This window comes from Neofelis nebulosa, chromosome 7 (assembly GCF_028018385.1).
Source record: "Neofelis nebulosa isolate mNeoNeb1 chromosome 7, mNeoNeb1.pri, whole genome shotgun sequence".
Classification (NCBI taxonomy): Eukaryota; Metazoa; Chordata; class Mammalia; order Carnivora; family Felidae; genus Neofelis; species Neofelis nebulosa.
The window spans coordinates 34,690,226-34,703,472 of record NC_080788.1 but is presented as its reverse complement, the minus strand read 5'-3'; the positions used below and the strand labels follow the sequence as shown (position 1 = coordinate 34,703,472).

The following is a 13,247-nucleotide window of genomic DNA, read 5'->3' as shown; positions in this document are numbered from 1 at the left end:
CAGTTATATGTTTGGACTTTCCCCTGCCATCTTAACTTGTGTTTCCTGTTTAGGTTATTGCCATGCTTTCTGGGTCTGTTTCTTCTTAACTTTCGGCACATTTGCATTGATTAGGTTTCTCTAATTCCATTTTTCCCTCTAACATTTTGGAAGTTATAAATTCTATTTTTATTCATTTGGTAGTAACATTCAAATATTTAGCAGTTTTAAAGTTTTATGTTTCTATCTGTGTTATCTATAACTACATTTTCCCCCAAAAGAAAACAGAAACCTTAAGTCCTCATTTATTTATCTCCACTTTCTCAATCCACAATAGCTCCCAAAAGATCTTGAGATCATCTGGATCCAGCTCCATATTAATTTAACTAATTTTATAGAAAATACTGAACATTGAGAAAATTTAGGTTTAAAAATAGCTTTCTCCCACCCAAAGGTTATCTTTTTATTGAAATATAATTCACATACCATAAAATTCACCCTTTAAAAAATTTTTTTTAATGTGGATTTATTTTTGAGACAGAGACAGAGCGTGAGCGGGAGAGGGCAGAGAGAGAGGGAGACACAGAATCCGAAGCAGGCTCCAGGCTGTGAGCCGTCAGCACAGACCTGACGTGGGGCTCAAAATCACCAACTGCAAGATCATGACCTGAGCCGAAGTCTGACGCCCAACTGACCGAGCCACCCAGGCGCCCCAGAATTCACCCTTTTAAAAGTATACAATTCAGTGGTTTTTAGTATATCCACAAAACTGTACAGCCACCACCACTCTCTGATTCCAGAACATCTTCATCATCCCTGGAAACCCCTGTATCCATTATTAACAACAGCTTTTGCCAACTTCTGCTTTATGTCCTTGCTGGTGTGTCTTCTTCCAGGTTCTTTTTTATCTGGTTAGAGACCGTTAGTCAGTAAGTCTTTCAAATAGGATCATGAGTGGTAAGTTTCTGAGCCATTGAAAATCTGAGAATGCCTTCACTTTGCCCTTTGACAGTAGGGGCAGATGTCTTTACTGTCAGGCACCCGGGCACAGTCAGGCCAGCCCAGCTGTTCCTGGTCAGTACCTTAGCGGCCACTCTCTCACTGCCTTGAGTCCTCTCTCCTGCTCCTCATACTCCTTCTCACCCAAAGCACCTGAACTCTCCTCGTTGCCAGGCATCCTCCTGCGTGTGCATTTGGAACTATGATGTGCTTCTTCAATTTAGTCTCAGCTGCCTTTCACCGTTCTAGTATCCCCCATAACTTCCGTTCCACCAAGGATGAGTATCCTTTCCTGTTTTCAAATGCTATTTTGTGCATGCACACGTATATTACGCCCCCTCCCGCCCCTGCCATACACACATACATTCACTTGTTCCTAACACAAATATTCTGCCATTTCTGGGCTTTGAGGGTAGAAGTCTGAGCTATGTACTCATTCTCCCTTAATTACCTAATCTCTTCAAGGACTTTCTAAAAATAGCATCAAATAACTTCAGGTTTTGGTCAAGGTTTGTACTCTGCTATTCTGCCAAGCACTCAGTACAGACACAGACCCTCAGAGCAGTCATGGCGGGGAGGAGTCTTTCTGATTAGGTTTCCAAACCGCCACTTTGCAAGTGAGACAGTAGAGCCATGGGGAAGTGCAATATCTTGGCTAAAGTCACAGAGCTATTGAGTGACGATGTCTGGACTAGTTTCCATGTCTCCTATTCCACCCTTGCTTTAACACACACACTCACTCCTCCTGCAGGGGAGGCCAGACCTTTGCCTGGCAGCCTGGTCAGGCTCCTCCCCTGCCTCCGGTGCTGTCATTGTCTGCAGCATTTGTAAGAAAAAGACAAAACCTGAATATACTCCAAATCAATCATAAACTAACGTGGAAAAAAATAGGAAAAACAAACTAAGAAGATGTATTCTCTGGATGTCTTATGAGGATGCCCCGCCCACCCAAAAAAGGGCACAAAGGGGAAATTGCTGAGGGTGATGCTTATGATGTCCCGTGTGCTTAATTCATAGTCTGTTGGTTTGGGGTTTGTCTTTTTCTTCTGTAGATATGTGTGGGTTTTTCCCCGTTTTTTTAATTCGATTATGTTCCTGCATACAGACAGTAAAGGTAATGTTAAGAGTTTCAACTGAAGAAATTATTAGAGGCTCTTATACAGGTAGTAGATTATTTAAAGTCTCTAGAAGAATATAGATCACAGTTTAAAATTTTTGTAATCAAGAAGTGTTAAGAGTCAACCAAACGTGAACAGAAAACATTTTACAAAGTAACAGATACTTAAATAGAATAATTGGTGAGCAGTTATATGCATCGTCTTCGTGGAAACTAACAAAATACGCCAATACATGTAATTGTCTGACCACCCTCTTTGTGTGACTACCCCCTGCACACTTCCCACCAAGCTGGGAAGTGAAAGGCTTGAACTCCAACGTCAAAGCTTCCTGCTGGCCACCTGTTGGGAGGGGAGGGTTGACCACAGGGGGCATTGTCCCCAGTCTTGGATCTTCTCACGTTTGTGCATCCCAAAGAATTTTAATTTAGCCCTTCATCCACAGGTGTGCGGGCTCTAAGAGACTACTTCATTCCCAGTATCCACGCGCTGCGACCTGGCAAAGCCATCAGAATGTTGGTTCATTGTTTTACAATGAGCAGTGTCAGAATCTACTGGACAGGGACAACCAAATTGACAGGCTGATGTGTTCCTGCCTGTGTGCCCGGGGAGGGGTTATATAAAAGAGATGGTCTAAAAGAAACCGTTTCAATCTCACCACAGAGGGCACCACAATCCTGGCGCTGTGATAACCCAGGGCACCTACTCTCCATTCCAAACACAGAGCTGTTAGGAAAATTGGAATCCACCTGCAACTTTTCGTCCAGTAATATTTTCCAGGTGCCGTTGGGCTCATCCCCACTGAACTGATGATAAAAAGCACTCAAACAGACACCGCTTGATGTTCTCGTCCCCTTTCTGTCATGTGACACCCATCCTTCTCTGATTTTTCTCCAGTGTTCCATCGAGTGTGGGAGCGGGACCCAACAGAGGGAGGTGATTTGTGTTAGGAAGAACGTAGACACCTTTGAAGTGTTGGACCCATATGAATGTTCCTTCCTGGAAAGACCCCCCCGCCAGCAGTCATGCCACCTCAAGCCTTGTGGGGCCAAATGGTTTAGCACAGAATGGAGCATGGTAAGTCATGGTGCTCTTTATAGACATCACATTAGTACATCATGCTTTTGTTTTCCTCCCATAGACAGCCAGACCACCTACTGTGTGCAGGCACTGGGCTCAGCCCTGGAGTAGATTCCCTACAGTGACCTACCCTAGACAGTGGCTGTTGGGGCCTGCTTGGTGGGAGGAGCCAGAGGCTGGGACCATCTTGATCTCTAAACTGAAGAGGCCATAAAGCAGTGACTCTCAATTTGATTTATTTATTTTTTAATAATTTTTTTATTTTTATTTATTTTTAATTTTTTTGTAATGTTTATTTATTTTTGAGGGAGACAGAGACAGAATGCAAGTGGGTTAGGGGCAGAGAGATAGAGAGACACAGAATCCGAAGCAGGCTCCAGGCTCTGAGCTGTCAGCACAGAGCCCGACGCGGGGCTCAAACTCACGAGCTGTGAGATCATGACCTGAGCCGAAGTCGGTCGCTTAACCGATGGAGCCACCCAGGCACCCCAATAATTTTTTTAATGTTTATTTATTTTTGAAAGAGAAAGAGAATGCAAGTGGGGGAGGGGCAGAGAGAGAGGGAGACACAGAATCTGAAGCAGGCTCCAGGCTCTGAGCTGTCAGCACAGAGCCCAGTGCAGGGCTTGAACCCACAAACCAGGAGATCATGACCTGAGCTGAAGTCAGACACTTCACTGACTGAGCCACCCAGGCGCCCCATCAGTTTTAGTGTGTGCAAAAGAATCAACCAGCATTTTGTTTGGAAAGACCGGATTCTGGCTCCACCCTAGCCAAGTATTTTGCATTTTGAACAAGTTCCTTAGGTGAGTTGGATGCAGGTATCCTTGGGCATTCTGAGAAATGCTGTTGTACAGGGGACGTGGTTGGGGTATAGCTGGGACATAATTGGCTGTGAGTTGATGGTTGTTGATGCTGCTGGACGCATGGGAGTTTGTTTTAGTATTTGGTCTCCTTTTGAAGATGTTTCAAATCTTCCAAAATCCGCGCCTCCAATGTGCTAGGCTAATGGGCTGTCAAAAATCTCTTAACGCTCTCCTTTTGTCGTCATGCAGTGCTCCAAGAGCTGCCAGGGTGGCTTCCGGGTCCGGGAAGTGCGCTGCCTGTCAGATGACATGACCCTAAGCAATCTCTGTGACCCTCAGTTGAAACCAGAAGAGAAAGAATCTTGTAACCCTCAGGACTGTGTCCCTGAAGTTGGTAAGTAGGGATTCCTTTCTAGGAGAAAGATACATCCTTCTTAAACTCCATCAAGTTCTCTGGTATGAAAATGCCAAGCCCATCTAGATCTCTCCATGACCTTGTGCATAGTCATGGAGTTCAGGGGGTCAAAATACTTTCAGTGTGATAAGTTTCACAGTTTAAGATGACTGTTCATAGCAGGGATGGTGATCCAAAACACCCTCCAAACTTAAATGTGAACTGATTAAAATGCTAATGGTTTCAGAGATTCAGTTCCATTATCTTTAAGGTCAAAGTAGTGAGAGTTCAACTTTTAACTGTGGGAACAAGTCAGTGTAAGGAAGAAAATTAATAAGAAAGGTCTAAATCTATTTTTTTAATGTTAAATTATAATTAAAAATAAGAAAACCTTGGTATAGAACATAAAAGGAAATGTGAATGGATAGAGAGACTAACTGTTCCTGGGTGGGAACACTCAATACTATAAAGAGGATAAAATAAGGTTCATGGGGTTCAGCATATAATATGTTCAAATAGATTGCCAGGGCTCCTGGGTGGCTCAGTTGGTTAAGCATCAGACTTCCGCTCAGGTCATGATCTCACAGTTTGTGAGTTTGAGCCCTGCGTCAGATTCTGTGCTGACAGCTCAGAGCCTGGAGCCTGCTTCGGATTCTGTGTCTCCCTCTCTCTGCCTCTTCCCCATTTTACTTCTCTCTCTCTCTCTCTCTCCCTCCCTCCCTTTCTCTTTCAAAAATAAATAAACATTAAAAAAAAATTTAATATATTGCCTTATCATATACTCGAACATATTATAAAACTACATAAATTAAAACTATATGCTACTGATTCAGGAAGAGACAGGCATATCAATGTTATAATACATAATTCTGAAACAGATTCCTTTATACCAAGGAAGTGAAGTATGATAGTCTAATATTAAGGAAGTACGGAAAGGAGAGATCTCCACTGTATTCAGATAGTTGAAGATCCATTTGAAAAAACAAAGAAAAGCATCTTAAATCTTGCCTTATGCCATATAGAAACACAAGTGCCTAATGGATTGAAGATCCTTACATAAAAAAAAAATACTGTAAAAATGCCAGGGAAAATGTATCTCAGAGTTGGTTAAGTCTTCATAAACTAGACCCAAAACTCAGAGGCCTCATTGCTGAATGTAAAAACATAATTAATTAAAAACACTTTTCTGTTAAGAACATTGTATTAGGGCTCTCTAGAGAACCAGAACCAATAGGAAAGATAGACGGATGGATAAGTGGGTAGGTAGACAAAAGATGACAGATAGATAGATGATAGATGAGAGAGAGAGAGAGAGAGAGAGAGAGATGGATAGATAGATGGATAGATAGATAGATAGGTAAAGAGAGAAAAGAAGGGAGAAATGAGTAATTGGCTTACATGACTGTAGAAGCTGAGAAGCCCCACAATCTACCTGTCACAAGCTGGAGACTCGGGAAAGCTGCTGGTGTAATTCAATCTGAGTCTGAAGGCCTGAGAACCAGGGGGAGCTGATGGCGTGAATCCCAGTCCAAGAGCCGAGATGACGACATGAAATGTCCAGCTCAAGCAGTGAGACAGAAAAGGGGCAAAGTCCTCCTTCCTCTGTTTTACGTCCTGTTCAGGCCCTCAGTGGATGAGGCCCATCTGCAATGGGGAGGGCCACCTGCTTTACGGGGCCCGTCGGTTCCAATGCAACCTCATCCAGAAACACACCCGGAAATCACTTTCAATCTGGGCTCCCCATCGCTAGTAAAGTTGACACACAAAATGAACCATCACAGACATCATAACCCAAGTTGAAAGAAGCGAAGAAAGGAAAAGAGAGAGAGAATGAGGAACGATTGTGAGACAATGTGAAATATACCTTACTGCAATGTGACACAATCAATATGAGAGGAAACCGTCCAGCCAGGAGCCAGAGCCCAGAGTGACAGAAGTACCATTGCCGATTCATGCACACAAACATGTTCACCTAGATGTCGCCTCCATCAACTTACTTACATTGGCAACACATAATTAAAGCATTCATTTAAATGTGGATCCTAAATTGTTAGGTAAATTGTTTTTTAAAAAAAGTAATGCAACACTGGAAAGAAAAGTTGTGTATATAAACTTGTCTACTTGTCTCGGGCCAGCCCAAGATAATTAAAGACAGCCAAAATTACCAGACCCATAGAAGTGATTGTACAGTTTGCAAGCTGGGAGTGATTGGTATAAACAGTTCGTGTGTTCTGAAGGGCTAGCCCTCAGCTAGCAGACATCTCCTCCAGGTTTCTAACTAATTTGACATGATAGAAATTTTTTACCAGTCTGCTTTGGTCTTTTCCACTTGTCTATGATGTCTTTGCAAGGACAAGAAAAAAAACCATTTAGTTTCCAATTATAGAAAATTCAATTCAGGAAAAGGGAAACTGTGAGATTTAACAAAAGAGAAAATGTAAGCAAAACCGTGGTATTCTTTCATATGCCTCAGATTGATCCCGATCGACACCATCAGAGCTAAAGGTACTAAAAATGTCCAGGCTGTGAGCCAGAGTTATGAAGCACAAAGTGTATCCCAGACAGTTGCACCCAGCAAGAATCTGTATACACTGGGAGAGCAAAGATGGCTCGGGTGCACATTTGGTTATAATGCTCGAGAAGAAAATAGTGTGTGAGTACATGGGCAAATGTATGCTGTTATCAGGTTTTTGAAATCTACATACATTTTTATAATCTTTCACTTAATTCCAGAGAGCCGTTACTAAATCACCTCACAACTGACCGTATCTTAGAATCAAAGAATCAAATAAATGCCACTCAAGCAGAGTCAAATCCTTAATATACATAAAACTCACACAAATTAGTTTAAAAAGAAGAGATAAGAGGGGCGCCTGGGTGGCTCAGTCAAGCATCCGACTTTAGCTCAGGTCATGATCTCACGGTTCATGAGGTCAAACCCCGCGTCAGGCTCTGTGCTGACAGCTCAGAGCCTGGAGCCTGCTAAGGATTCTGTGTCTCCCTCTCTCTTTCTGCCCCTCCCCCGCTTGTGCTCTGTCTCTCTCTGTCTCACAAAGAAAAGAATCCCTATACCTCTGTACCTTTCCTTCAGTTTTGCTGTGTACCTGAAAAGACAAGTGATCCAATTTTATAAAGGATAAAAGATACGAACAAACATAGTGGAAGAGGCGGAGTTAGTAATCAGCTTCACTTGCACATCAAAAAGGCAAATTTTAAAAATAATGGTAGTCTATGTTTTTCCCTAAGACTGGAAAACTTTTAAAAATTGGACAGTATTCGCTGCTGGCAAAGTTGTGGGGGGAATGTAATCTTCTAGGAGAACTTTGGCACTATCATTCAATACATAAAGTATTCGGTATCTTTGACTCAGTGACTCTACTTCCAGAAATTTACACTCAAGCTTTGCTCTCAAAAATGTATGGATATGCACATACATGAGGAATAGGGCTCAGAAAATTGTGTAGAATTGGTAAGTGACTGAATTGTAGACTTTCTTGTGACTCATAGAAATCGGAAGCAATTACATTTCTACCGGGAGAAGGAAATGGCTAATTATGCTACTGCACATAGGACAGAATTGACGTCTAAAAAGAATGTGGTAAAGCTGTATGTCATGATGCATAAATGGATTAAATATACTTGTGAGGCATATCAAAAAGCAAGCATCTGAAATTATGTCAGTTATTTTCCTGATTAATCTGTAAGTTCAAGCAACGTTAATCAAAATCTAGACAGGGCTTTTCATAGAAAAATATAACAGTGTCTTGGGGCACCTGGGTGGCGCAGTCGGTTAAGCGTCCGACTTCAGCCAGGTCACGATCTTGCGGTCCGTGAGTTCGAGCCCCGCGTCAGGCTCTGGGCTGATGGCTTGGAGCCTGGAGCCTGTTTCCGATTCTGTGTCTCCCTCTCTCTCTGCCCCTCCCCCGTTCATGCTCTGTCTCTCTCTGTCCCAAAAATAAATTAAAAAACGTTGAAAAAAAAAAAATTAAAAAAAAAAAAAGAAAAATATAACAGTGTCTAAAGTTTACACAGAAGAGCAAAAGCAAAGAAATAATAATAGGCAAGGTGATTTTGATAATGACCAATGTTGGGGAACATATCCTACGATGTATCAGGAGATACTGGCACAAGGATAGGTAACTAAACCAAAGGAACGGAATAGAGTTCCCCATATACACTCAAGCATAGCGTGGCTTGTGATACATGGGCAAAGTTAACATTACGAATCTGGGGAGGAAACACGAACGTTCAGTTAATGGTAATGAAACAATTGTTTACCCACAGAGAAAAAAATCCAAATTGAATTCCTCCTTATCACCGCACATGCCCACACATCAATTCTGGGTGAATTAGGGAAATAAACGTGAAGAGAAATTTTTGTAACTTTTAAAAGAGAATATGTGGAAATATGTCTATTAGCATAGGGAATCATTTCTTCGATGAGAAACACAAATCCCAAACCACAAAGTAAAATGTTATAATGCCTATTATATGAAAAATAAAATCTATTTGCCAACCAACACTAGGCAAACTGGTAAGAAAGGCCTCAGGCGTGGAGAAGATATTTGCAACACATACAATGAACAAAAAGGATCAGATCCATTATATGCAAAGAATGTCCTTGAATCATTTGTTTTAAGTTAACCAAATTAGCAATTGGTCAAAGGATGGGAAAAGCAATTCACAGAAAAGGAAACTCGAATGGCCAGTATGCGTATGATGACGACACGTTGGACCTCATTTGGGGATAATGTCACATCCTCCAGATCAGCAAAAAGATGCGGCACAAAGGGAATTCGTCTGTACCACTGACAAAAATGTCGGTTGTTGCACCCACTTGGGAGAGCCATTGGATGGGATCCAGTAAGTTTGCATCTACCTTGTGACCCAGCAGGACCCAGAGAAGGGGCTGTGTAACAGTTGTTGAAAGGAGCAGTGTTTGCAGTCTTAAAAAATTGAAAACAACAAATGGATCCATAAGTTGCGGCACGTACAATGAAAATGAACTCCCGCAGAGCATTCATTAAACATGAGCGAATCACACAAAGTCGACGTAGAGCACGTCGCCAAGGAATATATACAATCTGCATCTTTTTTTTTTTTTTTTTTTAAGTTTAAATGCCACATAGTGATTGGAGCACGATCATTCACAGCTCGCGTATGAAGAAAGGATTGGGGATAATAAATACCAAATGTGGGGTTTGATGACCTCGGGGGCAGGTGAGAAGAAAGGGGACGTGGCTGCGGAGTGAACTCTGGGAACTGTGTCTCTGCTGGGGAGCAGGGAGGACACCGTCCATTCTGTTACCATGTTTAAAAGGAAAAGATAGGGGCGCCTGGGTGGCTCAGTCGGTTGGGCGTCCGACTTCGGCTCAGGCCATGATCTCGCGGTCCGTGAGTTCGAGCCCCGCGTCAGGCTCTGGGCTGACAGCTCGGAGCCTGGAGCCCGCTTTGGATTCTGTGTCTCCCTCTCTCTGACCCTCCCCCGTTCATGCTCTGTCTCTCTCTGTCTCAAAAATGAATAAACGTTAAAAAAAAAATTTTTTTTTTGAAAAAGAAAAGATAAACGTAAGCTCCTCGCCCACCCTGCACCTCCCATGGGTACTAAAGCAGGACCAGGATGGAAAGCCAAGTCCACTGTCCTTTCTCTTCCCACGGGTCCGGGCTGGCTCTGTGCTCAGAGAGTCTTTTCTGTTCTCTTCTGCTGCAGATGAAAACTGCAAGGACAGGTACTACAACTGCAACGTGGTGGTCCAGGCGCGACTGTGTGTCTACAACTACTACAAGACGGCCTGCTGTGCCTCCTGCACGCGTGTGGCCAACAGGCACCCGGGCTTCCTGGGGAGCAGATAACACGCCCGCTCCGCGGCAGTCGGGCGGTCGGGGAGTCTGTCGGCGGTGGGACTGGCTGGCCGCTGCTCCGCCAGAGGCTTCCAGGCCGCCAGCCAGCGTAGTCACCACCCCACCTTCGGCAAAGCAGACACGTCGTGCCCAGGAGCCAGGCCACGGTTGTCCTTTAGCATCACCATAAACTGATGATCCCTCCTTGGGAAACCTGGCGCCTGGTAAGGTGCCATCTGAAAACCACGCAGTGGGGGGCGGGGTGCATGTAGCTCTCAGTCAACTCCCGTGCCAGCACTTTCTAAGTCACTGAAGCGGCGCTGCCTCGTCCATGGTGCGACTGCCCTTTTCAATATCGGGGCCCCTTGGAGAGTCAGAAGAGGCAGCTCCCACCCCGGAGCCCCACCAAGCCTTGCTGAGACGCCTGCTTCCCACTGTTACCTCAGCCTGGCTGTGCCTATTTTTATTCTCAAAGACATTAGGCTTTTTCCTGCCTTATGACACAAATATCTCATGTCAATATAGTGCTTTATTGTTTCACAGGTGTATTCACAGGTACTAGATCATTAGCGGCCCTCGAAGCCCCAGAATGGAAGCCAGGGAATGAATCATTATCCCCATTTTACTGACAAGGAAACTGAGGCTCAATTTGTGTAATTGACCTGCCAGGTACATTCACCCGTTTGGTGGCAGAGTTGAGTCCGACCCCTGTCATCTGACCATAAAACTCACCCCAAGGCCTGCCCAGAAGCCTTAGGTCTACAGGACATGGCTTCATTTCAGACCAAGTGACTGAGGAATTTCCCCGCTCAGCAAACAAAACCCAGTTTTTGAATTCTTTCCTCTGGCCAAAGGTCAAGACTGTATCCACTGCACTCTGTTGTTTCCAAAGTCCGTTTCTGTTTGTCCCTTCCCTGACAAAGTCACAGATCCTCATTACAGGACCCTACACAGGTTTTGCTAAACCCCGTCCTTAACGGAATTGTCCATGAGATAAGAAAGTCAATGGGGTAGCAAGGTGATGCCTGAAATTCTGAGTGCATTCCCCAGTAATATGTGCCCTCCCCCCCCCCACCCCCAGGGAACTGCACACCAGGGTCCCTTTGGCCACGGAGCCCTTGTGTCATATCTTTGGGCTCTGGGCTTTCCCTCCTTTCGCAGTCACTTCTGGGATGTTCACCACACATCACCCAGTGGAGAGTCTAACCAACGTGTCTCAGCATAAAACCTGTGTTTATATTTTTCCAGTTTGATTTATGGGTTTCTGTTTTGACTTCCCATCCCTCCCTCCCACTGTGACTCACAACCTATACTTACCATCCCAGACTTGAGCACTAAGATCTGCATTCATACAGCAGCCAGGAAGAGTCTCCTTCGGTGGGCTCCTTCAGTGACAGCCGCAGTGGCAGGATCCTCCCCGATGCCCTTCACCTGCCTCTGCAGTTCTAGAGGCCTCAGACTGCAAGGGGGATGCAGTGCATAGGGAAAGGTAAACCACCTGAAAAGCCAATTAAAAAGAATATATATATATATATATATATATATATATATATATATAGTTGGCCCTTGAACAGTTAGGGGGCTTAGGCTGCCAGCCACCCTCTGTGCAGTCAAAAATCCTTGTGTAGCCTTTGAGTCCCCTAAAAACTCAACTACTAACAGCCTGTCATTGACTGGAAGCCTTACCCATGACGCAATCAACGCATATTTTTACGTGTATTATGTATTATATACTATATTCTTACAATAAGGTAAGCTAGAAAAAAGAAAATGTCATTTAGAAGAATCACAAGAGCAGCACCTGGGTGGCTCAGTGGGTTAAGATTCCAACTTCAGCTCAGGATGTGATCTCACAGCTCATGGGTTCAAGCCCCACATCGGGCTCTGTGCTGACAGCTCAGAGCCTGCAGCCTGCTTCGGGTTCTGTGTCTCCCTCTCTCTGCCCCTCCCCTACTCGTTCTCTCTCTCTCTCTCTCTCTTTCTTTCTCTGTCTCTCTCTCTCAAAATTAAACCCTAAAAAATGTTTAAAGAAAGAAAAGAAAAATCACAAGACAGAAAAAATACATTTACAATACTGTACGGTATTTATCGGAAAGAAAAATCTTTGTATAAGCAGACCCATGCAATTCAAACCCATGTTGTTCAAGGGTTTTATATTCTTTCACCAATTAAGAAAAACTTCAGGCTTAAACAAACCGTAAGCTTATAGAAAATCTGTCTTATTTAGTACCGTGGTCCTGGGCTTATTTCCCTTTCAAAGCAAACCTGGATTCTCAGTAACTGAGTTTCTCCCATGAGGCCTTTAACCCAAAAATCTGCTAATTTGACAGTCACTTAAAGCTTTTGGAAACAGTATCGCCAGCCCACTCTGACACACTGTGTTCAGTTGCCACTACCCCTGGGCTTTCAGAAATTCTGTGTGACCTTTCGTTGGGTCTTATTCTCTTCTTGGAGAGCCCAGCCGCCATTTTGCAAAAGCACACCCTTCTCTCCTCATCTGTACACAGTGTAACTCGTGCAATGAGCTGCCGGGCAGAGACCCCGGTTCCCATGCCCACCAAGCAGAGCAGGACCAGAGAAGCCAAGCATTCGGGTGGTTTCTGTCCAGAGCCCTCTCTCTCCCTGTCACCACCTACTTTTGCATTTTGTCACAAGACAAGTGTTGCCTTCATGCAGCTGCTCTCAGACCTTGCGGAACAAGCCCCGGATTGGGAGGGTCCCTTGGAGGAAGCTTTCTTTACATGCTGGAGGGTGGAGGGCAAGATCAGTGGGTCAAAGAGCAGAAAGGCTGATTTCACTCAAATTGAGGGGAAACCTTGGAGCCATCCAGGCTGCCCCGCAGAGGTCTGGACCACCCTACATGGGCGACTTTCCATCCTAACGGGGATTTCTTCATCAAGCAAGTCACCACCCCAGGGTGGTCCAACTCTAGATTCTCATGACTGGCTGCATCAATGCTGGCTTTGTCTCTTTGACATCTCTTTGGTGTCCTGGGGCCCCCAAACGTTACCTAACAGCTGTGCTAGAGACCGT

At 44.3% G+C, this 13,247-nt stretch overlaps 1 protein-coding gene across 4 annotated transcripts in view; it reads left to right on the top strand.

Annotated features, from left to right (window-relative positions):
* Positions 1 to 11,455, top strand: part of THSD4 (thrombospondin type 1 domain containing 4) — a 573,132-nt gene extending 561,677 nt beyond the window's left edge. For all 4 annotated transcript variants that reach the window (XM_058737196.1, XM_058737198.1, XM_058737197.1 and 1 more), the window contains 3 exons: positions 2,991 to 3,170; positions 4,229 to 4,373; positions 10,084 to 11,455. In XM_058737196.1, the coding sequence (XP_058593179.1) occupies positions 2,991 to 3,170; positions 4,229 to 4,373; positions 10,084 to 10,226 (468 nt within the window). In that variant the 3' untranslated portion in view covers positions 10,227 to 11,455. The remainder of the gene's footprint in view (positions 1 to 2,990; positions 3,171 to 4,228; positions 4,374 to 10,083) is intronic.
* Positions 11,456 to 13,247: the final 1,792 nt, after the last annotated feature.